The 26007-nt window shown below is 40.8% G+C and overlaps 1 protein-coding gene across 1 annotated transcript in view; it reads left to right on the top strand.

Moving 5' to 3' along the window:
- AGBL1 (AGBL carboxypeptidase 1) overlaps positions 1-26007 on the top strand; it is a gene marked incomplete at its 5' end in the record, with an annotated part of 291273 nt that overhangs the window by 66013 nt on the left and 199253 nt on the right. The window contains 8 exons of the mRNA XM_082488796.1: positions 1588-1704; positions 2643-3244; positions 5188-5271; positions 6342-6428; positions 6809-6957; positions 10495-10582; positions 18963-19107; positions 22305-22458. Coding sequence (XP_082344922.1) covers positions 1588-1704; positions 2643-3244; positions 5188-5271; positions 6342-6428; positions 6809-6957; positions 10495-10582; positions 18963-19107; positions 22305-22458 — 1426 coding nt within the window. The remainder of the gene's footprint in view (positions 1-1587; positions 1705-2642; positions 3245-5187; positions 5272-6341; positions 6429-6808; positions 6958-10494; positions 10583-18962; positions 19108-22304; positions 22459-26007) is intronic.

The following is a 26007-nucleotide window of genomic DNA, read 5'->3' as shown; positions in this document are numbered from 1 at the left end:
GCACTGTTTGTCTGGTGTGCTGGTCATATATCACCCATGACAAATCTTTCTAAAGTGAAAACAAGCTGGGAATGGATAATGAGCTTTCAGTTTACCTTTTTTGTATGAGGTATCACTTGCACAATGTTTCCTAGTATTGATGAGATTTACAAACATTTTCACAGCTATATAACGTACATCTATGCATATTAGTAATGCCAACCAAACTGAAACTTGGCTCTATGCTTCCATCAGTAACTGTTCAGACAAAATCAAAATTATCACATCAACCATCTATCCTTCTCAACTCAAATCTTCAGCTAGTTTGAAGCTGCTTTAGCATCATTATGCTGTTAGCAGCAAATCCTTTTAAACTGACCTCAAATTCTCTGTGCAGCTCTTCACTGCCTTTTCAACCAGGCCCAAACAGCAATTCAAACTCTGCTTTGCAGTACAAGTGCGGCTCAGGGTTTGAAATGCCATGGAAGCTTTTGCTTTCTGGTAATTTTTATTTTATTTTTTCTTTTGATAATAACTTCAGAAATTAGTCTGTTTATTGGGAGCAAATCAGTACTTTGCCAGCATTTGGTGTGACATACTTACTAACAACACGTTGAATTATTCGAATAATGCTGTAGTGTAATGGCCAGTCATCAATGCCAGGTCTCCATCCTTCCCTCTTGCCCCATCTGTTCCTGGTTTGTTGTGCAATAACTGAATGCCCGACATAGTTCGGGTTTGGTTGTTGTATCTGATACAGGGGAGGTTGCACATCAATGCACAGTTGCCTTTGTCTGTGAAAATTTCAGATGTGGTTCTTATCCCTGATTTGCTGATAGTGGAGATTTGATATTTTTATATGAAAAAAATCTTTTCATGAAAGTTGGAGAGTATAGAAGATGGATTGAGCAAGAGTTTCATAGATTTTTACAAGCAACGTTGAGAGATAAAAATAAAATATAAGCAATTGTTGCCTGCAAGTTCAATGATACAGATGTGGGCCTTTCTGTCTGATTGGTAGGCACTCGGAGAAACTACGTGGTTGTCTAAATCAAAGATAGACGTGTCAAGCTTTCTAACTTTGCTGATAGCCTGTGAGGACAATTTTGCCCTCAATATACTTTGAGAATTTTCTTGCTAAATATACATTTATTTGATTATTGTTTCTTTGAATCAGAATATTACTAATTATATCTTGGGGACCTGTGCCTACTGGTTTACACAACGTAGGTAATGGAATGGGTGATATGCTCAGAAATAACTAGTAGCTGTTGATGTCTCTTATTTTGAAACCTGCCAAGCTGAGGTGCTTATAATAAGGGTCAAGTTTCAGTCTTGATGCTTTTTTTTGAAACTATCTTTTCATGGTATCTCTACTTTGGCACTCAAATACCAAAGCATCCAATTCCCCTTTTTCATGATGTAGTCTTCCCTCTTGTACCTCTATTTTCCTTAAGAACCTTCATGAGTATGGGAAGAACAGTTATGGGACTCATTAAATGAGTACGATATTGTTTAGAAATCAAGGCTATTATGCAGAATATTACTTTAAGTGTCATCTTGTAGAGCATGTTCAATATGCATGCTTTTCTAATTCTGCTTTTGTAGGATTATGATTTGGAGACAGATGTGAACAAACTGAGGTCAAGGCCAGTACTCGATCGACCAGAGGAAGAGATTGGACAATATGAAGCAATGTGTCCAGAACTTTCCCTTAATTTTCAGGTACTATCATGGTGCAGATTCCTTTGTTTGTCAATATTCAAGAGTGAAGGAAGTACTTGAAAGAGTACTGAAAAGAGATAGTCTTGTCCTGTTATTGCAACAGGAAACCTAAATGTCTTATAGGACAGGAAAAACAAAGATTAAGACTTTTTGCTGTAGTTTATTGGTGTGAATCAAGAGTGATAGAAAGGGAGTGATGTTATTTAACTAAGAGCTATTTAATCAATTGCCACATGAAAAATCTGTCAGATAATAATTTGTATCCTTGCTGGTAATATCAAGATCAGAATGAGATGTGGAAAACAAATACTGTGTTTTGAAGGAAGTGATAGAGAAGATTGCACTGCTGTGGAGTGCACAGTTCAAATCATTGTTCTATTGCAGTTTGGGACAAGAAATGGAGTGTCGCGCTCATTACAAGTCTTGGAATTTAGAAGACCTGAAAGCTGTAATTCAAATATGAATCTGGAAAGGACCACTGGCTTAATGTATCTCCTGTAGACACAATGCTGTGACACTTATGACCATAAGTAGCCAAATAGGATTAATTTATACACTTGCATGAAGGCAGGGGTGGAGTTTTGCATGACAGGTTCGCCTCCTTTACCCTGCTGTAACATTTATACTCTAAAAAAAAATGCTTTGTGATTTATTTTCCCTAATTTGTTAGAACAATCATCTTTAGTTGGAGATGACTCACCCAGATGACTCAGTCTTATCCTTCTAGTTTATGAGGACTACTGTTGAAATAGCTTTGTGGATAAAGAAATTCTGGGAGGTGGTCCATGGGCTGATTTTACTCTGGCTGCCTTACTGGATGAGTACAGTTTTGGGAGATTTGTAAATATTTTCTCTTTTTTCCTTGAAAGGTTTTCTCTGGATGAAGGCACAATCTGTCTTGAGTTTCTTTTAATTTCTTCTGCTTTTTAAATTTAAAGGAGCTTGAATCAGAATCTGAGGAAGATAAGAGCTTGGAGGACAGGACTGAGAGTCTTCCCTCTACTCCCTCTCATTTCATTCCAAGTGCAACTTCTGTGAAACATCCAAACTACAGATGGAGAAACCAAAGTGTCACAGAGATGGGACTAGATCCAGGGGAAAAGGATTTCAAAGTCCCACAGCAGAGCTGGACAAAGAAGGAGAAATGCAGATGGGATCTAACCGATGAAAAGAGAGACGTTATAGAAGCAGCCCAAGATGCAGACTCCTGTGAAGGGGAAGATCCAGCCAGGAGTCGCACACTTACTTTGCGTCCTCTCCCAAAAGAGGCTGCTTGGTACAAAAAAATGTTTAACCCCAAATGTGAGACCTCGGTCAATCCTAGCCCTGGAGGGAGTCTGGAGAGCTCAGACACAGTGACAAATCTCTTGGAGAAACACCAAGGCAATATCCTGTTCCACAGCCCTCGCTTCTACATAGCTAGGGCCAAATGCGTGAAGTCCATACCAGACTACAAAGACTTGGCATTCCCTGATTTCTGGGGTCACCAGCCACCTCCTTACAGCAAGCCCATGTTGGAGCGCAAGTATGCGGTTCAGAGGTGATTGTGCTTTAATATAATTGCCACACTGAGAGCTCTCAGGCTCCAAACTGGTTTACATATGTTCTGACTATCATTTCTGAATGTTTTAGGAAGTTATAGAACAAATTTTGGGCTATCCAGTGATTTGTTGCAAGGAGGTAGGCCAAACAGCAGAATGATTTTATTTAGGTTTCCCTCCCGAGGAAAGAAAAATGGCATCTAACTGGATTATGAACAGGATTAGGAATCAGCAGGCTTATTTCTGGTCTCGGACATCGACTTTCTGTGTGTCAGTGGGTGAATTGTGAACTGGCTGTGTGTTGCTTTCTTTGTCTCATAGGTGAAGGTGGTAGTGGCAATCTTGGAGTGAGATTTTTATGGCTTCTGTGAATCTGTAAAGACTCCTCTCTTCCATATTCCAAATTATTATTCATTAAACTAGTTATTGATAAATGTATCAATGTATCTAAATATGGGATGGGACTCTAAGCTGGTGAAAGGTCTAACATAGATTTACTAGTGGCTTTTCCTTAAAGTAAGCAGACTTAACCCAGAATAAGCTGTGAATCTGTGACCTTGTTAGAACATAAATGAGAACAAGTTCATTTTAGAGATGAAGACCTTGTATCCTTTTGGGATATGTTTTTGCCTTCAGTCTCGCTCTTAATCTAGCCACCTTTAGTGTGGGTCCCACCTTCTGTCCTCTGAGCTGTGTGTGTCAGGCTGTTTGTGGGAATCTACCTGTCTGCCCTTCTGCTGCTGTGTCCCCTCTCACTCTCTGCTGCTCCATGGGGTCTTCCAGAAGCTTCTTCTCCTCTCCTAGCATGTGCACCTCCTTCTGGGAACTCTCATGAGCTAGAGAGCATCAGTGGGGACAAGGTAAGCAAGCTGCTTTCCCTCCCTGCTGCCCAGCCTGCTAGGAGAAGACAGCATATACGGCATGCAACACACAGAAAGAAATAAAAACAAATAATCCCCTATGGCATACTGCTAGAGGCTGCTGTTTTTCTCGTTATTTCAGGTGTTCAGGTGAGGGGAAAGCTGTATTTTGAAGCTGCGCTGGGAGAGGAAGCTGGTCTTATCACTACCATTTTGTCTGTTCCATGTGTGGCTGTGTGCAGTGACTTTACGTTTCCTTTTAGTGGCACAGGGAATTATTAGCAGATACCAAAGAGGCTGGATTCTGTGCTAAACTTCAAAGTTGATCAACTCTAATCATATGACATTTGTGAGGGCCACTGATTTCTGACCTCTAGAGAGATAATGATTCTTTCTTCAGCAAATATAAAAGCTAAAAATCTTATTTAGAGGCAAAAAACACTTTACCATCTTCTCCTCACACTGTTGCTCTAAAAGATTTGCTTTTATGACTATAATAACACATGTAACTATACAGCTAAAATGGGGATAATCATATCATGTTTCAGGGCATAACATGATTGCTGCAAAGGTCAGAAAAAAAACAGTGTTCCACATTTGATCACCTTTAGGGATCAGAGAACTTTGGTTTAATAACGAGTAGAAATTAGCTTGATTTAGAGTCAAGACTCACTATGTAGCAGACTAGTAGGTTTATAAGTTATGGCAGATATTTCCTCGTAGGGCAAGGCTGGCCATTTGGGAGATTGATATTGACTGGGAAGAACTGGGACTAAATAAAATTTGACAGAAAGCTGTCGAGAATAAAAATTTTACAGAATCAGTCATTTAACCCAAAAGGCAACTTGTTGTAATAGGAATGGAGCAGGAATTTTCTCATGGTAAAAAAAAAAAAAAAAACAAACCAAACCAAAAAAACCCAAACCCATATATATATACACAAATGAAGTTCACCTGGAAATTAGGACATGGAAGTCCTCTTTCTTACCAGTCCTTCAAAAGAATTTCCTAAACCTCTTCATATCTCTTCTACAAGTTTACCCTATACCAAGATTTCTCACAGTGTCTTTTTTTTTCCCTAGGAACAAAGTACTAGATGATGTTCGCCGCTTAATCCAGCCAGCTGATGTGATAGGCAGAACTGTTTTTGATTTAGATGAGCCCAGGTGGGTAACTTAAATTGAATACTGTTACCAGGGGCAGTGTCAGTGCTGGGTGAGGTAGCAAGCTCAGTTTACTTGTTCAGCTTTGATAAAGGTATAGGAGAAATAACATAGGAAGTGAGGGCCTAACTGGAAAAACATACAGGCAGAGTGGGATTCATAGTATGTGTCTCTGGGGAAAAGGATTTATAGTCGCTGGAGCAAGAGAGCTTCCAAACTTTTTAGCTAGAACAAGAAAATCTTTACATCAAAAGGGCTGTATGGTGTCTGTGGATATGTATGCGTTGCATGTGGTGATTTGGAACAGAAGCATGCAGGCTGATGCTGGGAATTGTGCCTATGCATCCAGAGGCAGTCTCTCCGCACCCTGAAGCGGCATTTCCCATTGGGACTGCACTGGAGTGTCTGTACAGCTAGTGTCACAGGCTGCGTGTGTACCCTGAAAAGCGTGCCACTTACAAAAGGTTTCTGAAAACAAATATCCAGCTTTGTGAACTGTTTTAAGTGCTCAACTATGGCCAGAAATTGTGGTCTTTGAGATGTAGCACAGGACAATAGAGAGGGTGCCAAATATGTAGAAATTGCATTCAGAGGAAGGATGAGTGGCTCGGAATGTCCTTTAGAGGGAAAAAAAGGTGAAGGACAGTTTGAGATAGGAGAATTATGAATTTGTTCAAGATGAATGTAAGGGTTTCTAAGCTTAAGGAGAAGGAAACTATATAGATGAGGGAAGAGTAAATATATAGTAATTGTACAAAGCTGCCTTGTGCAATTAATAAATTAATGGAAATAACTGAGTGGGAAAAGTAACTGGAATAAAGAAAGTAAATATGAACTGGGACAAAAGGAAGTATTGGGAAAGGAAAAGATGAAATTTAGAAATACTAAGCAAGAGTAGAGAAGGATGCTGCATTGAATAGGAAGATTATGGATTTGCTCACCTCTTGCTACTTCTCTGGGTCTTGCTTATAAAAAAAAAAATATAAAAACCTATGTTAGCATACAAAAGGTGCTGGGGAAGACTTGGTTTTGTAGCAACCTGGTACAGGTATCCTTGTTTTGATTTACTGCAGTCACTCAAGCCCAGGTGCTCCAGGCTGTCTGACATTCTTCTCCAAGTTTGAATCGGGAAATCTTCGCAAAGCCATCCAAGTGCGTGAGTAAGTGTGCCTGCAACGGCTGTGTCCCAACCAGCCCTTCTGCTGTGACCACAGCGTGAAATGGTGGAGTTCTCCTGGGTTTGGGAAGGATTGGCTAGGGAAGCAAGTTTTGTGATGCAGAGTTTGATGCCTGCCAACACCTAGATGTCATGAAAATAACAGGAGTGAGAAAGCAAAGCTCAAAATGTTTTGACATGACTAACATAGTGTGAGTATTTAATGGTGTGTTTGGGCCCCTCTAGTTTGGTGTTCTTTGACTCTCACAGGATATTAATGAATTGAATGGTGTAGCCTGCTCTCCTCAGCAGGTTCAGTGGCAGACTGGTGGGGTGTTCATGGCCAACATTTTTTTTTTTTTTTTTTTTGGTCTCCCTTAACAGGTTTGAATATGACTTAATTATGAATTCAGATGTCAACAGCAACCAGCATCACCAGTGGTTCTACTTTGAAGTCCGTGACATGAAATTAGCAGTTCCCTATCGCTTCAATATTATCAACTGTGAGAAGTTCAATAGCCAATTTAATTATGGTATGAATCTTTGGGGAATTGGGATAGTTTTCTGTTTGCAAGAATATCTTTTTAATGCCATAAAGGTTTTGAACTTTCCCTGTCTATAAGGGAGACTAAGTTTAATCTTATCTGCCTTGAAATCCACAGAAAGCATTACTTTAAACTTGTCAAAGGCCCCTTCTCTATCCTCAGGAGGACTGAGGAGTAAGCTGAATATTGAGACCTGGGAGAGGATTTGTGGGGAAAAATGTCATTGTTCTTTGTTTAGAGACCAGAACTGAGGAAGAACGTCACTGGTGTTGGGAGAGGGGAAAAAAAAGACAATCTATTGGAACTGAATGAGCAGCACAGGATTGGAAAGTGCTTCTAAGATTTAAATAAATGTTGATAATCCTCAAACAAATATTCATGATTCTTTGGGCTTATCCAGAAAGACATCTCTGCCTTTAGACCTGCTGAGACTTCTACTGACATTAATGATAAAAAAATCTGTTCCAGGCTGTATTAGAGCTCCTGTCATAGTCTGTGGTTCAGGATGAAGGTGGCATTGCTCAGAAATAGGCAGGGCAAATCCCAGCCTTCAATGCCCATTTTAGAAGAGAAATTATTTCTTCTGCATGGAGACTGTGGGTTGAATTCTTAGCTGGCATAGGCTGTTTTTTTTTTTTTTTTTTTTTTTTTTTTTATTTGTTTCCATGGAGCTGTGTTAATTTACACCGGCTCAAGACCTGACTTGGAATGTTTAATAAGCCCCTAATATCAGACTTTGCATTCCTCTGAAGCCCTGTGGATTCAGCCTTTGACACCACCAGGAGAACTCTCTCAGGACCAATGTACCTAAAACAAATAGCACTAGGAGCTGGAACGACTTGTCACTTGTATTTGTGAAACCGGCTGGATGAGTGGCATAATGAATTATAAGGCATTTTCTCTTTAACCCTAAGGGCTGGAGTTCAAGTATTCATATAGATCCCAAATGAAAATGATTTATTTTTTTTTTTTGTCACTTTATTCTGCTCCCCTGAATTACCAAAGAATTCAATGTTGGTGTGTGTGTGTGGTAGCAGCCTGAAAATGAATTTCATTGAGATCCTACTGTAAACCCCAATACAACCTCTGATACAGCCACCAGTAGCTCCAAAGCTAGAGATTTTGGCTATTATTGGTGGAAGGTTGCTTGTTAACTGCTAGTTTGGCTGTTAGCATTTATAATCCCATTTTGTGCACCTGAAATTCTACATGATTCACATGTTCAAGCATGCAATGTAAAATATATTTGGAAGAAAAATGTGAAAACCCCATCCGGTGTAAGGAGGCTAAGCCATGGCTTGCTTTTGTATGGTACATGGGATTGGCTGGTAAAGCAATTCTTCTGTGGGTTACCTCTGCTCTGAGAGGATAGTGCAGCTCTAGCTTATCTGGCTTGGCTGAGTGAGGCTCAGTACCCCTTCCAGCACATGCATAGTATTTACACAGACTGTTGGTAAGAGATGTTGTTTATTCGCTACATTCCTTCTGCACTGTCGTGGGCTAATGCCCATGCCAAAATACTAAAAGCTTCCAGTTGTGATGTAGCGCCAAAGGGCGATGAGTGGCAGTACTCTACTGCTCCTGGTTAGTGATCTCTTCTGACTTTTCCCTTCCCTTTTGCTCTTGATTAGATGGCACTGTGTAATTTTCAAATCAACAAAAGGGGTATTTCATGAAATATAGCTGTGACCAGGAGCAGAGCAAGTCAGGAGGTGCAGCTTCCACCTCTTTCCTTCACTCTCTCCCACTATGGGAAATAATGAGATTTTGTCAGAAGCCTGATCTGTGTTTGTTTTCTAAAATTGAATGTTTCCATAGGGAAAGTGGAAAGGAAAAACTGATATTTTAAATTTTTTTTTTTTTTTTTTAATTAAAATGAGATGGCAGACCAGTATCAACCATCGCTCTGAGGCGGTTTGGTGTGTATGTCCTTTGGACTCACAGAGAAGGGCAAGAGCTGGAATTTGGGGTGTTGAGAGCACAGCAGACCCTGAGCCTCACATCCCTTGTCTGATAAACTGGGCTGCTGGGCAGGCCCATGTCCGTTGGAACTCACTGTGGCCCATGTCCTGGGACCAAACACAGAATCACTTCTTTTACGTGGCACATGGCACTAGTTCAGGCTAGAGCAATATAGAGGTTAATCCTAGATGTAGGCTAGTTAGTGCTACCCCACACCGCCGCCAAAGGTGAGCTAAAAAGCATTTCTGCAGGTATATTTTCCAGCTCTTAAAGCACTAGAGAGTTTAACAAAGAAACCCAAAGGAAGAAGGGAAACTGAATAGCTGCTTATGGAAATATGTCATCAGTATTAATGACTTTCAAGCATCACCTCCTCCCAGCACCAGAACAGCCAAGAGAAGGCTCAGGGGGCAACTTGTCAACATGCATAAGCTCTTGAAAGGGTGTTTTTCCCTTTCTTAAATATGCTGTCATGGAAGCGCTGCCAGCATGATTGCTGGGCCCAGCTGTGTCTGGGCTGGTTCTACTGGAGACCACCCCAGGACAGAGGCCACCTCTGCAGCTACCGGCACCTTGCCAGGGACACCCCATGCAGAGAGCTTTGCTGGTGAGGGCAGGATCCTTACCCTACCTGTAAAAGAGCAAGCATGTGTGTAGAGCAAAGGAGTTTGACACCAAAACAGCCTGCAGATGGGCTGGCTTCATGGAGCTGTGAGTAATCATAGAATCATAGAATTGTTTAGGTTGGAAAAGACCTTCAAGATCATCAAGTGTAACTGTTAACAGCACTGTCAAGTCTAACATGAAACCATGTCCCTCAGCATCACGTCTACACGTCTTTTAAATACCTCCAGGGATGGTGACTCCACTACTTCCCTGGTCAGCCTGACAACCCTTCTGGTGAAGAAATTTTCCTAATATCCAGTCACTTATATGCAACTCACATCAGAGAAAGCTTTGTACCTCAGGGCATGAAATGGCAATGTTTTGGAGGTCGGGTAGAAGTCATCTTCTGGTATAATATAGTACAAAGATGGATGCTATCGTTATCAGCATTTATGACAAATTGGTATTATTTAGGTCTAATGGCAAGTTTAAAGCCACCTTCCAGTTTTGCTTGCTACTTTCTGAAGGTATAGTACTGGGTGCTCTGCAGATCTCTAATGCTGTCATAGGACTGAGGATTCAATAATGGTGCAGCCAGGCATAAAATATTGGACTAACCAAATTACTGATCTTGTTGATACCTTGACTCCTATTCTTTTCTTTCCTTTCCTCTGTTTGTAAACAGAGAGGCTTGAAGGTCTTCCTTTCCAAAGGCCAGTCAGATCATTTATTTTCTAATGAACTCCATTCAGTTCACTTCTAGAGATTCTTTTTGTACAGACATAGCTACATGGGAACAAAGCATGGGGCTTTGGGAAATGCATTTACTTTGCATAAACTACCTGCGGAGAGAGCGCGGACAAAACAGTGATGCTTCTTGTCTAGTCTTTTCCTCCCCACCCCTGTCTCTTCCAGCCTGGGAAGTCATGTCACTTGAAACTGTCTTGTTTTCTGTAGGGATGCAGCTGGTCATGTATTCAGTGAAGGAAGCTCTCCAGGGCCGGCCTCGCTGGCTTCGGGCAGGCCATGATATCTGCTACTACAAGTAAGTGCCTTTTTGGCAAATAATTTGTGCTTCCTTTCCCCTGTGTTCCCCTCCTGTTAAGTGTATTAACGTTGTTAACCTTTGACCGCCAGTACCACCTGTTTCCTGTGTCTCTAAATTGGCAGTAGTTCAATGTGTTACGTGCTTCCAGCTTCAGGAAACACCTCCACATGAGATTTCCATATTAGATGCCTGGGGAGAAATGGGGCATGCACAGAATTCACTTCCCCAGGAGGAGGAAAGGGAACGGGGAGTGCTCAAACCTTGCTGATGCAGCCAGGGATACGAGGAAGCTTCACCCACAAATATGGTGTTCGGCGGCTTTTTCCCCTGCCCGGGGAGAAATGAGCTGGGTGGGATCATTGCTCTTTTGCATACGCTGACTTTTGTAAGGGATGTATGAGCTGAGGAGCTAAAGAAAGGGTTAGCATATACATAGGGGTGTTTGGGGGTAGGTGGCTGTATATGTATATACACCTATATAAATATATATATGTGAAAATAGACATATACAAACACATTTATATATATGTTTGTGACTCTATCTCTATACCTTGGTATCTTCATGAGCTTCCCTTCTCTGCAAAGCTGGAACACAAATCCTAGGAGGCAAACTGCTCTGCAACCCACGCTTATTGGCACCATATAGACCATATTGTCCTGACAGCAGAAACAGGAGGGATTAGCCTCACTCACTGTCCTATGGGAACTTTTGTCTTTCTACTGGAGCCAGGCAACAGCGGTGTAAAGGAGTTCTGACAAGCTCAGTGCTGATATTTATGCAAGTTCCCTGTTTCAGGCTGTTTCTGTGGTGTGTCAGAGCCTTGGAAGAAAAACACTAGATCAGTCCCATCTTTAACTTATATCTGAGCTGGAGCTTGTCTCATGTGAGAAACATTCTCACTCGGTATCTCATTTCCATGCAGAAAACTGATCCCTGATTCATTCTTGTCGTTACAGTCAAAGGAGACAAGCGTGGAGCTTGGGGTTTCAGTAAGTTGAATTAACCCTGTTTTGTTTTTTCAAGGATTCCAAAATGTTATCCACAACGTTTATTGATTACTTTAAAAATGATGATTGAAACAGTTTTCAGGACTAAGTAATTGGTATGGTTTGGATTAGAAAATCTGTGCAGAGTTGAAGGCTGGGGGACGGAATAGAATGAGTAGGAAAAGTACAGGTGGGATCAAATGTATTTGGTTGAGTGCCTGTGAGTGTGATGCCCGGGAATGATGCAGCCTGGGGTGGTGCAAGCAGGGAGAGGAGCCCTGCACTGGAAAAAAGATGTCACCTGTTGAGGATGGACTGGTAAAGCGTTATGTGTGAAGTTCACATAGTTTGTAACCAAGTACTGCAGCGTTTGGTGTTAATTAACTATTTTATCCTGGCCTTACCTGTCATGACCTGAAAGCTGGGGCTGAGAATGCCTGAGTGATGAGTTTCCCCCCCCCTTTTTTTTTTAATTTTTTTTTATTTCCTTCTAAATTGTTTCTGTCATGATTCCTATTCACCAATTTACATCACCAAAATGCCTCAGTCTCAGGACTCTGTGGGTACAGAATTAGGCACTGTATAAACAAATCAAAAGTCCCGTCCTTGCCCCTAAAACCTGTGCGGTAGCACGGGGCTCAGGCTACCCAATGACTGCAGACTGGCAGGGAAATACAAGAAAACAGAAAGGTGTTCACACAATTAACAAAATGATAATTTTCTGGCGTGGTAAGTAGTGCTGTTAGGACAGGGCTGAACTTTTCTATTGTTCTCAATGGTACTCCTTCATGAACTCATGTGCTGAGGCTGATTTTAGAAACTGATGGGAAATAATGGGCTTTCTCTTCGTAAGAAACTGTATTTGTGTTGTAGTTCCCAATTTTGCTGTTAGGTTCAGAGGTGGCTGTGTTCGCAAGTGGATTTGTTGAGACAATAAACCCAAACAATGGTGCAGTGGGCTGCCTTTCAGAAGTAGCAGAGCCTCAAACTTGTGTTGACACAAAAAAAAATTCCAAGTCATCTTAAATCTCTGTTGTAATCTCTTTTCTTTCCTTTTTTTTTTTTTTTAATTTTCTTTTGGGGTGGGTGGTGTGGTGCTGGAGGCTCAGATTATCCTCTCTCAACTTGGCGTCCTGTCTGTAGCAATTTGAGTAGCTGTTTTATTTTGTTCCACGTACTTTTCACTCACCTTTATTCACCGAACCTTTCCTACCTCAAGAGCTAAGGTCGTGTGGCGCAGTGGCTTCCCTGTGCGTCCCTGTAACATCTGGCTTCTGTGCGTATGGGCTTCTGGTTGGGCAAACTTTACGTGCTGATTACTATAGCAGTGGCTCCTCGTGTCATTAACAAGGCAGTTATTGTGCAGTGATTAAACAGCAGCTGACTTCTGAGATTAAGCCATGATTGTACAATTAAGCTTGTAATCAGATTCTTGTTCAGAATGTGTGAGAGAATGAAGTTTTATTGATTTGGAATGTTCTGTGTTTTCTAACTGTACATTGAATTACATTTCAACATATTCATCTAGGATAACTACTTGTTGTGTCTCATTTACTGTTTATTCCAGGTTTACATGTTTCTGTATATACAAGAACACACATACACACATATATGCACTTTCACCTCTATTGAAACTCTGATCTTTTTGTTTCAGTGATTGTAGAAGAGATTCCGAGTCTTGAAGTTGTATGTGGGAAGGAGAAAGTATGTTTGGGGTTGCTCAGACTTCGGCTCAGAATAAGAGGAGCTGGGATTGCTATAGTGATATCGTGCTGCCTGTGTTCTGGGGAGAGAGGTCGCTTCATTTCCAGTCACCCTGGTGACAGGTATCCTGGGGTGGGACTGGCGCATTTTGAAGGGAACCTCAGGTAGTTACTTTTACCAGAAGTTATTAGTAAATATGGGAGAAGAGTGATATACTTACAAAAATAAGGAAGAACTCGAAGATGCCCTTAATTGCTTTTGCAGCAGGGCTTTTATTGAGCGCAACCTCTGAGCTGAAGGACGGTGGGAGGAAAGGTGTATTTGCAAGGTGTCTGGGTGATACACGTTGGCTGATCTTTGCTGACATTCATCTTCACTGGAGATGGGATAGTTCACTCATAAAGATGAATGTTGTGGCACAGCTCTGTCATCGCGTACCTTTCCCATATGTCTCACAAGAGTTTTTGTTACGGTGAATATTAGCAGTGCTCTTGTCAAAAGGAAGCTGAGTGACACTTCTGCTCTGTTTTATTGCTTCTCTGTGAAGTGACAGGATACACCCGTGATAAACAGAGCTGCAGTTACTATAAGATCATCTAATTCACTTGCTGTCTTGGCAGCTTTTATGCGCTGAATAATATTCCTTTCTGGCAAATTATTTAAGGAACAATGGCAGCATGCTGAATTGGTGACAATGTGCTTATGCCTTTGGTTTCATGGCTCATTCTAAGCATATTATCTAACCTCCAGCTTTTCCAGACAATAGTCATTTTACAGATAGTAATGAGGTACATGGAGTGTTTTGTTCTCAGCTCACCACTAAAGACGGCTGTTTGGTGATCATAGCGGTGTCAGAACTAGGTCTTTTCAGCATCTTTATATTCACATTAGATGAAATCATTGTCATAGCATTAGCAAGCCACCTCTCAGTTCTAATGGTATCTACAAGAGAGGACCGAGACACCAGTCTCGGTCTGACAGCACCTGACCTTTACTGCAGGACCGAAGGCCTTCATAGCAAGATGGCTGTGGGAATATTCTGCTTTGACTGAGATTCTGCTTGCGGTCTTGAGAATAAAGATGCTTTAACATGGATTTGGCCCTTGAAAAGGAAGTTATGTTGTGCATTTTCCAGTTTCTAATGTGGCAGACCCCAAAATAACAGCCGTGCCCCATAAATTGTTAAATACTGTTTGGTTTTTTTAATGTTATGAACTGGGGTGTTTCTAAAGCATATATGCTCTTAGCTGCCACACTTAGATGTAAGAACGTCAGGGCATGTAAAATGAGGACACCAGACTCCAGGTGGCAGAAGAATTTTAGATGAAGGGAACGCATCAGCAGATTAGAAGTGATAATTAGTTTACTTTTCATTTGGACTCTGTTTTGAAATGGCCAGGAAATCTAGGAGAGGGGTATTTTCTCCGCCATCTTGGTCTAAGCTGATACAATGCCATATTCCATCACCTTCTAGTGTTTTGTAAATGCTGCAGACGTGAAGTCTAAAGATGAGATGACCAGGAGATGTTCTTGTATCACCTGGTGCTTTTGAATTCCTGAGTTACAATCCAGCTCCTTTACCACTGGCCTGCCTGTATCTTTGGCCAAGTGGCTTCACCTGTCTGTGTCTCAGTTTCCCCATCTATAAAGGGTGGAAAATTAGAGTCGCTTATCCACCACCCAAAGAATGGGAATAGATAAATGGGAAGCAAGTTCTAATTAGATAATGCTTGCAAAGGTCTTAAGCTCAAAAAATTATTGTGCAGGGTAAGTGATAGGTAGTATTATAATTATTATTTAACTTTCCATCACGGCTATGCTAGAAATAGACTACTTGTACATTGTTTGTGAAGGAGAACAGCAAGCAAAATGGTTTCACTGTTACAAAGTGACTGAAAGGCACTGTAGATACAGCTTGGATGCTGATTAAAAATCTCACACTTGGGCCTCTCATTTTCTTGCCAATAACCAGCGTATTTGTTTCTAGAGAGCATGGGAAACTTTAAACATTTTTTGAAAGACAACACACGTAAGGCAGTGAGGACCAGATGTTGCTAGGGTCTTTTTTTCCTTGCTTGTTAATTTGGGTTTCATGCTGGCATAGTACAGTGTTGTGATGAAAAAGGGGTGAGGAAGAAAAACTATCAGCTGGGTGGAGGAGCAAGGAGGCAATAGAGCCATCTTGGGGCGACAGCAGTAGAAGGAGAGGCAAAGAGGAAAAATAATATATTTTTTTTAAAAAGATTCAGAGCTACTGCATTGTATGATGGATCGTGAGAAGACCGGGTTATGTGCAGTAGGAATACATGATCGTTTGCACTGCTTACACACGGGTGGTTTTTCTTTTTAATGAGTGAAGAATATTCAAGCTTCACAAAGCCACCTGTAAACTTCCTGTTACTACCAGATTGTTTGCTACAGATTGAAGCAGGTGTCAAGAAGTGATTTAAAAGTCTGGAAATACCTGTTCTGGACAGGCAGTTTGCTGGAACAGCAGAGGTGCTCAAAACGGGAATGAAATGTGCTGCTAAAAAGTGCAGTGAGAGCGTTGTGCGTTGGTACCCTCGGGATCATGCGATCTGTGTATGGTCAGGAGTAAGGACCATTGACTACCAGGGTAGTATCAAGGTCAGAGGTGTCTGGTGCTGCAAAAACTCAGGGTTAAGTGGCCATTTTAGACAGGAAAGACACTTTTGGCTGCACGTTTACAGACTGCAAAGGGAGAAGCCTTTATTGGAGCATTAGGGACAGGTGGGAATAATGTGTAGATGAGATATTTAGGCAGTATCTGCCTGCGAAAACCATCTTCCTCCCACACCTCTATCTACAAATGTGAATTTTGAGGGGAGGGCTCAGAAGATCTCAGCATTTTGTGACAGTTCTTTCTGAATAAGGTCATCTAACTGTCCAAGTGACAATGAATCTAATAGAGCCTAGAAAGATGAGTTTTCCTTACACGTTATACAAGAAATGGTTCTTAATTATCCTTCACTGTTGAAATTAACAGGAACTAAATTAAATGTCATTGTCCTGACTTAAAAAGAGACTCAAATCCTTGATCCACTGAAATACATATATAATAGCTAAGCAGATGTTTCTATATTTGTGAGTTCATTATATTTTGTTTTCCTGAGTCTTTGTCCACTATTAAGGTGTGTGTTTTTTTTTTTTTTTTTTTTTTTGCAAAAGAAATGTTGGGGTGAAGGGTTCAGCTGAGAATAAAATCATAAGCTTTTCAGTTTGCCACTGTGACTCAGTGTTCCTGTACTACCTATTGATCCAGTCAGTATCACTCACCCCACATGTTCCCAATATTAAATTCAGGTGAAAACCCAGCAGCATTGTATGTGTCTTCCTTATGAAAAAGAGCTGATTATTTTGGAGAATTTGACAAGAATAATTATCTTTTCTTTCCACCCCTTTGAATAAAAATGAACAGCAGCAAAATAAACTAGTATTGTAAATTTCAGGAGCTGAAATTGCATCTTTTGGTTGCCTCTTCTATTTTGCATTTTAATGCAACATTGATGATAACATTTGTCAAAGAAACCTCACAGTCCTTCAGAATCAGAAGGTTCAGCAACAGCATAATTGGTGCAATGTGGGAAAAATATTGTTTGAAATGTATTTATGGATGCGATTTGCTGTGAGGCTTCTCCTTAAAGTGCATGGATTTTCTCTTCATCTCTGCTGAAAGAAAACTTTCTTCTTCAGCCTAAAGTCATCTTTTTATCAGAGATCAGCCTCCTGCAAGACACCTGGTCCTGGGATTAGCTTGAGAAGGTCACTTTAAGCTTTTATATCTTAACGAAGGGATTGTCAAGGGCCCAAGTGCACTAGTAGACCTTGATGGCCCTGAGCAGCCTCACGCAGGGTTCTCCACCCACACCCTGTGCTCATGGGCTCAGGAGCTCTGGTTAAGTTCTGTCCTGGCCACCCAGTCCCTGTCTAAGATCTGTGGTAGTGAGGCTCCAGCTCAGTCACTGATGTGTCTGTGCTTTGCTATCAACTCTGGAGATATGGATCGTGACCCGTGGACAAACCTCCTGGCTTGACTCAGACCTGCTTCAACCTGTCTGCCATTCCCGGCTCAGGTACTGTGGGAGGGGACCCTGGCTGGTGAGGCCCTGGCTCTGCTGGCTTCCATATCAAGCTCAACTCCCCATCTTTTATGGAGCAATGGGTCCTTGCTGCTCCCTGACAGGGAGAGGCTCAAGAATTCAAGGAGGTATCCAAAAGATGCTTTTTTGGGTATCTCACAACCTGCTAATCTGTATGAGGCTGCTTCTCCTCTGTGTGCAGTCTCTACCCAAAACCACTCTACTCTTCCTACTCAGCAAAGAGCCTTTGATGATATTTGAAATATTTTTATTATGTCCTTTTTTTTTTGTTTGTTTTTTCCTGGAATATCCCTTTTCCTGCGGTGGAACTGAATGGTTTGTTTGGTAGGGTATTCATGTTTTCTAAATCTCCAGGCTTTCACAGAATGTTTTCACATGGCATTGTTCAGGGCCGTGAATAGGTACCTGCATCTCTGAGCAAGATAATTTGGATGTTGGAAGCAATACAGCAGTACTAGCTGAATACATTAGTTTAAATACATCTGGACTGTGCTATATGAAATAGTATTAGCTGGCTTCTTATGTGCACCTTCGCAAAAGGAAAGAAACTGTTATTTTCCAATGAGAGTGCTCCCATCCATCAGCAGCACATGACTAGCAGGGACTGGCTGTGTCCAGTACTGCCACATGCAGTTCTGCCTCTTAACTCCATGCTGGTCTTTGTATTGCATGAATCCCAAGTGCAAGTTTCATCTGGGATAGAGTTAATTTTCTTTCTAGTAGCTGCTGTGCTTTGGATTTAGTAGGAGAAAAATAGGAGAACTAAAACACATATTTTTTTAGTTGTTGCTAAGTAATGTCTACATTAGTCAAGGACTTTTTCAGCTTCCTATAGGAAGCTGAGAGGGAGCATAGACAGGACAAGCTGGCCAAAGGGATATTCCATACCATAGATGACATGCTCAGTATATAAGGGGGGGTTGGCCAGGGGACAGGGATCTGTGATTGCCGCTTGGGATGGGCGGCTCAAATCAATTATCAGGTGGTGACAGTGACTTGTGTTGTTTGTTTTGTATATTCTTTTACTATTATTATTTATTTTTCCTCTTCTGTTACCATTCTATTAAAGTGTCTTTATCTCAACCTATGAGTGTTTCTTTTCCCCTCCTTTTCTCCTTCTTCCTCCCCTATTGGGATGAGGGGGGTACAGGGTGAGCAAGTGGCTGCGTGGTCCTAGTTGCTGTTGTGGTTTAACTCCAGCCACCAAGACACCCTTGAATCTGGTGTACCAACTTGGTCAGTGGTACTTACCATTATGATCCTGTTTGCATCTCTGTTTAGTGGAGCCATGGTTTCTCTAACCTTCCTTCTTTCATATAGCCTGTAGGTGCCTTGCTGTGTTGCTGGATGTTGTTTAGCACTGTTATATTTTTGTACCTGTTCATTGCTGGGATTGGGTTGATTGTACTTGTATGGGGCTTTCTTAGTCTTGGTGCAAAGACTGGTTGAGTTTGGAGCCCATCTACAACATGAGATGAATACTCATTCAGAGTAGATGCTTCTTGCTGCTCTGAACATGCATCTGGAAGTGATAACCATCTACTCCTGTCTCTCTCTTTCTCCAGAAACCACTACTCCTGCAGTGTGGCTGCAGGTGGAGGCACGAGAGGAAAATGCTACTACACACTCACCTTCAGCATCAAGTTCCCTCACAAAGATGATGTCTGCTATCTGGCCTACCATTACCCCTACACTTACTCCACAATGATGGTAATACTGATATCCACCTAGATAAGCTAATGAGCCTGACAGTTTGGAGCTGCTTTGGGTATGAGATTTTGAGATAGTGTAGAGAAATTTCTGTATGGGATAACCTGGGGTACAGACCGTTAATGCTTATACCAGTCAGAAGATAATGCAAACCAAAGATGTCCCTGTTTGCTTGGGGTGAGAAGCAGGGGGCTAAAGATAATGATGTCGGAAGTGAAAGCTGCTGGCTGCTCTTCCTGAAAGAAGGTAACAACAGCTCAGCTTTCAGAGCTGCACCCAGCAATAGCCCAGTGCTGGACCTCATTTTGAATGCTTTGTCAGCTGTTTTCTTGGTGCCAGTTGGGGTGCCGGTAGGCATTTGTGACACCCCCACCAGTGCTGTCAGTACAGAAACTAAAACAATGCAAGTGCAAGGTGTAATTTGTATTATCGAATTGGACCAAACTTGCTTTCTGGGGAAGGATTTGTTTTCTACAGCGTTTTGGGGCCAGGGGTAGATGGTAAGGGAATTTCCTGGGAAATGCATCCAATGTGCTTTCTGTATGATTGATGTAGAAGAGCCCAAGGTCTGAAAGGAAGGTAGGATAAAAGAAGGGAAATGAATAGTTTTGGGAGTAGCTTTGCTTTGTTGTTAAAGATGAGAAAGTTGTTATTGAAAAAGAAGACAGGCAGTTTCAGTAGATCAGTTCCTTATCCTCCCCCCAGTTTCAATTGTCAGCACTTCCGGGCAATAAATGCTGGTGTGGTTTGGTAAAGTTTGGACTCACTGTATTTTTCACGATGGTATCAGTTTGCCATTACCAGATATGAAAGACTCTGCTTTCAAGGGAGACAACGTCCTCTCTCATTTTCTAGCCGTGCCGCTCGGCGTGCCAGCAGAGTTAGGCTTAGATTAATTCCCGCTCAAGCAACAGTCTCTTGTCAACTGCTTTGCATCCTGTTATCGATGTTCAAAGAAACTGCTTCCAATATCTGGGAGAGGGCCAGTCAAGCCTTCAGAGTCCAAAATATGCCTGCCAGCTCTCTTCTCATTAGGCTTACAAGTACCAGTTACTCCTCAAAATCAATGAGGAAGACAATATGCTCCGGTAGCGGGGTTTGACCTGTAGCCTTGGAGGCATGTATATACTACAGTCTGCAGGAGAAAAGACAAATGCAATGCTGAAGAACTTATGGTGGACTTATTCACCACCATACTTTATTACTGAAATGCAGTGCCTCATCATTATTTTACTGTTATTGATTTCTATCTTCTGCTGGCACAAAAGCAAGAGAGACTTGGAGAGTTTGTATGCTCTGGGAATCCCTGAATATCTCACCTGATCCTGAATGAATAGAATAGAGATGAAAAAGATGTTATTCCTAGACTTGCAGGGCCAAGTCTTGAAGTATTTCAACTGTCTCTTCAAATAAAGTGCTCATTGAAGTTAAAGGGAATTTTGCCCCAGGAAAAGTTTAAATGAACTCAGGCTCTGTAAAGACCATAAAGTTTGGTAAATGGGAATTATGGATGAAAAAGATTGATAGATTATCATGTCTAGCTCTTTAGCTAAAGCAAAATTGTGGCCTCTAATAATTCCAAAAGGCTTCTTTGCTTGGTCTAATTTAAAATGTTGAGTGATGCAATTTACACATTTCCATGTTAGTTTATTTACTGTAGAAATTAAAGTAAATCAGGTTTGTGCACCAGTAGATTTCATTTTAAAGCATTTGTCCATTGGTGAAATATGTTGGGTTTACATATCAGTAATAAGTTAAAAGTGATTATGAACCCAAGGGCTCAATTAAATACATAGTGCTTTGGGGAAGAAGATAAACTTGTATATGAAGTTAGTAATTTGAGAATGTTTTTAAATATCATATATATTTAATAGTTACAGTCAAGTTTGCAGGAAATACACATTGCAGAATCCTATTTGAACTTAATGCACTCTGCAGTTCATTATTTTTTATCCATTAGTAATTACATTTATTTTATGAACAGTAATTTATCTATTTTTTACATCAGTGTTAATTGTTTGGATATCTAGCCGAAATCTCTGTGGCAGCTATACCCAATTAAGTTTCACTGGGTACCAGGAACATAAGTAAATGACTATATTGAGTTTTCTGTATCTATGTGAGATCATTAGATGTGCCTAATAATTGAATTTACTTTATGGAGCAGTATGTTAATTGTTTTGTGAAATAGATGACTGTAAATCTCAGTTCTGTTCGAAAGTGGGAAAGCAGCCTGAAAGACGATGAGCTCCAAGGTTTGAGGAACAGGAATGTCTTGTCCAATAAAAGTTACTTAAAATTTAGCCCTGACTTGTAATGACAAAAAGTTCCCATGTAAGGGTTGTACAGTGAATGGGTGTGTTTTAGTTAAAGTGCTGTTAGGACAAGTGTGCATACTGTAATGTACCTATTTCTACCAATCGAGAGACAACTGGTGTTCCACAACACTTAGCAACGCCCTGCGATAGGATTACTTACACTAATCTTGCCACTTGCAATTACAGTGTAAACAGAGAGAACTACATGTCATCTGGTGTGTGGGTGGCAAGTGGCTATGTGTCTAATGAGGCAATCAGAATTCGTTCCAAAAAAGCAATATTTTTTTTTCAACTGCCAATTCTTTTTCTCAAATTTATCAAGAAGCTGTGGGACTTAAGAATTGTTTAAAACTGCCATAAACTTGGGGGGTGGGGGGAGGAGATGCTCTTCAAATTTCCCACTACTGATTGTATAAAATGTTCTTTTGATGTAAACTTCTTGGCTGCCTCTGGTGTGGAGTTGCTCCTGAATTTCACTTGACAACTAACCAGTCAGTTCCATAAACGCTCAAAAATGGTGAATTTTCTCATGTTTCTACACAGTCCCTATTAAAATATAAGGAGTAGGCAGTTCTCTTTTGGACTTCGTGTATGCGTAGAAATTCCTTTACACTAATAAGAAAAGCACCCAGGAACAGTTCAGGTAAAATGATACAAGAGTAATGGTTCTCTGTAGCTTCAGTGAACTGAGATATATTCTTGAATGGCTTGTGCATATTTGGGGGATGTAAAAGGTGAGGATACTAACTGGCAGAGGGAAGCTGGGAAGTTAGCAAGGGATGGAATTAGTACTGATAATAACACACAGCTAGTGGAATAAAATCAGAATTTATAGACCGTGAATTCATTTATAAATCCGCTTCCTTGCTTCTTTCTCAGTCTCATCTTGATATCCTGGAACAAAATAGGAACCCCAAGAAGGTATACTGGAGGCAGCAGACGCTCTGCCAGACGCTAGGAGGAAATCCATGCCCATTGCTTACGATCACTGCCATCCCAGACTCTAAAAAAAGAGACGACTTGGAGCAATTCTGTAAGTAGCCAAATGAAGCATTAAAAAAGATGCTGGCAACTTGCGGTCATGTCAGAAGTGGCAATGACAGCCTGTTTTGCAAATATGTTGATTTTCTTGCCTTTCTCACTTTGGAAAAAGAAATCTAAATATGAGGAATAGCCAATTACAATACTTCTTAAAATTACAGATTTACACAGAGGAGAGCTGACACCATTTTCTACTTCAAATTTTTCTTTAATGATCTGAAACAATTACAAAGTTCACTATCAAATATCTCTCACAGCAAGAAACTGCGTTCAAGTAACCAAAAAGAAATTTGGTTATATTTATGTCTGTTGGTGTTCCAAACTGAAATGACTTCTGTATTTTGAGGTCTCAAGCTTGCAAAATAAAATAAAAAAAAAAAGGTATAAGATCACTCTTTCCCAGCTGTGGATAGCAATTGAATGTTCTGCTCAAATTCCAGCTCCCCTTGTGTGCCCAGTAGGTCCATCTGGACACAATATAGCTCCTTGCATTCTGTCTGAGTCCTAACTCGGGGGGTACATCTAACGCTAAATAGTATAACTGCCATGTTATATCTGAAGGTCATTATTTTTTCATTGTGAAAGTCAAAGTTTTAGGACATTTAATGGTCTTGACTAACAAGATGAAGATATGCAAGTTTCTGTAAGCAACAGCAAGAGTTAAGAAGATTCTGGTTAGCATCACCTTGGGTTAGCTGTGATTTGAGACCCTGAATGACTAACTACTTATATGTAGGTTGACTTTTTTTCTTGAGTCAGTAATAAGGCATAAACTGATTTTATTTTTTTTTTTCCTCTGCTCTTCACACACTTGTAACACAGGTTGAGAACTTTGAAGGAGTGTGGAAATTTAAATTGTCTTAAGATCTTTGGGGATGTTAAGCAAATATATATTGTTATCTCACTGAGATATTAGGCTAGGGGTATCCAAAGGGATTCTGTGGTATGAACCACATTTCTCACTATAGAATTCTCCTTTCGGGGGTATGTGATAATACATGAGTAGGACTCCTCATAATGTCCATGCTACATGCATAAATTAAAAGGAAGCTCAAATATCAGAGTTGGTGAAAATTATTGCTATCTTTCCTGGTTCAGGTTTAGAGCACAGTGACTGCAGTTATGCTAACATTACAGTGTAATCATCCAGAGCTCATGCCTATTTATTTTAATAATTTTATTATAAATCGAGCATTTACCCTGAATTGGAAAATTTGGTGAACATGAACATGCTTTTCTAGGTTGAAATCTTAAAGCAAAATTGCCAAGTACAGGTTACATGGGAATTCATAAGGTGCATGCACATACCCAGCTTTAATGGTGGAAACTGGAGGCAGCATCAGAGAAAACCCATTTGTTGATGTTGCTATTATTAGTATTATTTGCACTACAGTAACACATAAAACACGTGATTAAGGGGTTTGGCTGTGGTTGGTCCTGTCCAGGCATGACATGAAGTGATAATTCCTGCTCTTAAGCACTCTTATTCCATGATGATGATGATGTAGAGCAGCAAACCAGCGGTGGGAGTTGTGGTGGGGGAGGTTGGTTATGTAAAGAAGCCTTTGGCACACTGCAGATGATCACCTGGTTAGATGTTCACTGTTGACAGCAATTTTTAAACCTCATGGCAGAAGGTCTTCATAGGGCAACTGAAAGGAAGTAAGTTGGAATATTTTATTTGAGGATTGGAGCCATCCATGTGCAGTGAACAAGTTCTTCTGCCCAAGTGAGTATGCCTTCCCAATGAAGGTACAAAGCAAAAGCTAAGCTAATGTTTGGGTTTGTCAAAAGAAGGACTTGGAGTGGGTCATTACGTGATGAGTGAATGTGCTAAATGCTGAATTTTAGTGCCTTTGGCTTTGAAAGGACTTTCTGAAAGGTGTGTTTTGTCAAAAGTTTCAAACACTCCAGCATTTTTGTAAAACAGCATTCTTGCTTTCTGACCAACCCCACAACATGCCCAGGTCTGCAGTCATGCAGATACAGTGATCAGGATGAAAAACTGGAAGAAAATGACCTGTACCAATGGAACTAAAGCAGGAATAGTTAAGGGTGCTTTTACCTTTGGCACCAGACACAAGAGGGAAACATAATTGCATATACTAATAATATGCTAGACTGTGTACCATCTACAGCCCTTGGGGCTAGCCCTGGACTGAAACCTTGGCGTACTAGATGGGGTACAGCACAGCAGAGCGGATGGCCTCTGTGCACGCAGGACTTAGAGCCTATATTCAAGGCAACTGAGAGGCACACATGCTGAAACGAGGATCATGAGGAAACGACAACACGGTACTGACCAGCGCAATAATACCCCAAGATTCACACTGCTTTTAGAGATTACCATGATATAAATGTGACAATATTAGGAGGCATTGTAATTTTCTGGAGTGCTGTATTCTCAGAGTGTATCAGAAGGCATCCTGCAGTGTTAAAAAAGAGTCTGGCAGGCTTTTGAAGGTCATTAACCTGTCTGTGAAGACAAGGCTTGGCTTACTTATTCAGTACAGATTTGCTGAAAGATTCATAAAGGGTCTGAACAGTTTGGACAGGTACTTGTTTCAAAAGCTTCAGGCTGTTGTAATATTCAGCATCTGGGATCAAATCCCAATTATGTGGCTGAAGCCCTCTTTATTTTTGAGAGAAAGAAGTATCCTCTGGTTTGTGATATTCTGTGAATTCAGTGGGAGCTTCCCGTTCTGTCCAAAATGCTGTGAAATCATGTGCCACTGAATGCTTCCTCTGAAGTGTTGCAATGCAATAAGATTGAGGACTTTCTAGATCTACCCATGAACCAATTGAACTTAATCAAAACAACATGTAGAAAACACAGTTGTATGAACTGAAATAGAAATTGTTTTGGGGAAAGACAGTGTCAAGGCAAGGCAACACAGTTTCTCTCAAGTTTCCAAGACTATAAAAGTAAACACTAATACTCTTAGGTGATGAAAATATTTGTTGTTTTATCAAGTGGAAGAACAGCAAGGCAGCACACCATGTTGTATGCTGTGGGGATGCCCCTAGGCAAATCTGAATAACCACATATGTGCTTATTTTGTATAAGCAGCTTGGATAATTATGGCTTTTGGGGATGCACTTAGCCTAATTTGTGCTGCTTTGTGTGGCTTGATCAGCAGTTACTTCTCAGTTTCCTCATCTCGTATGACATGCCCTTCTCTCTGTGAAATGGTTTAGCTGATGGAAGGACCTATATGTCAATATTTTCCACTCTAAAAACGTAACTCAAAAACAACAACTTAAAGCTAAATATGAAGGGACCAAAAGGTGGAGGTTTTCCCAGTAATAACTCCCATTGGTTTGTACAGTCTCCACGCATATGTATTTCAGCTTGAAGTGATGTGGAGCTCCAGCACTGGGGAGCTTGGCACATGGGTAATGAATAAAAATTGATAGCCGTTTTCTTTCCTTCTGGTTCTGGCCAATTCATAGTTTTCCTGAGCTATAGTCATTTTGGTTTCCTATCAAATTTGTCATTTCTCCTTTGTACGTTTTTTAGAGAGATTCTTTTCACTAATGC

The sequence above is a fragment of the Vanellus vanellus genome (genome assembly GCF_965231255.1).
Source record: "Vanellus vanellus genome assembly, chromosome: 11".
Taxonomy (NCBI): domain Eukaryota; kingdom Metazoa; phylum Chordata; class Aves; order Charadriiformes; family Charadriidae; genus Vanellus; species Vanellus vanellus.
This window is presented reverse-complemented; position numbering and strand designations above follow the sequence as displayed.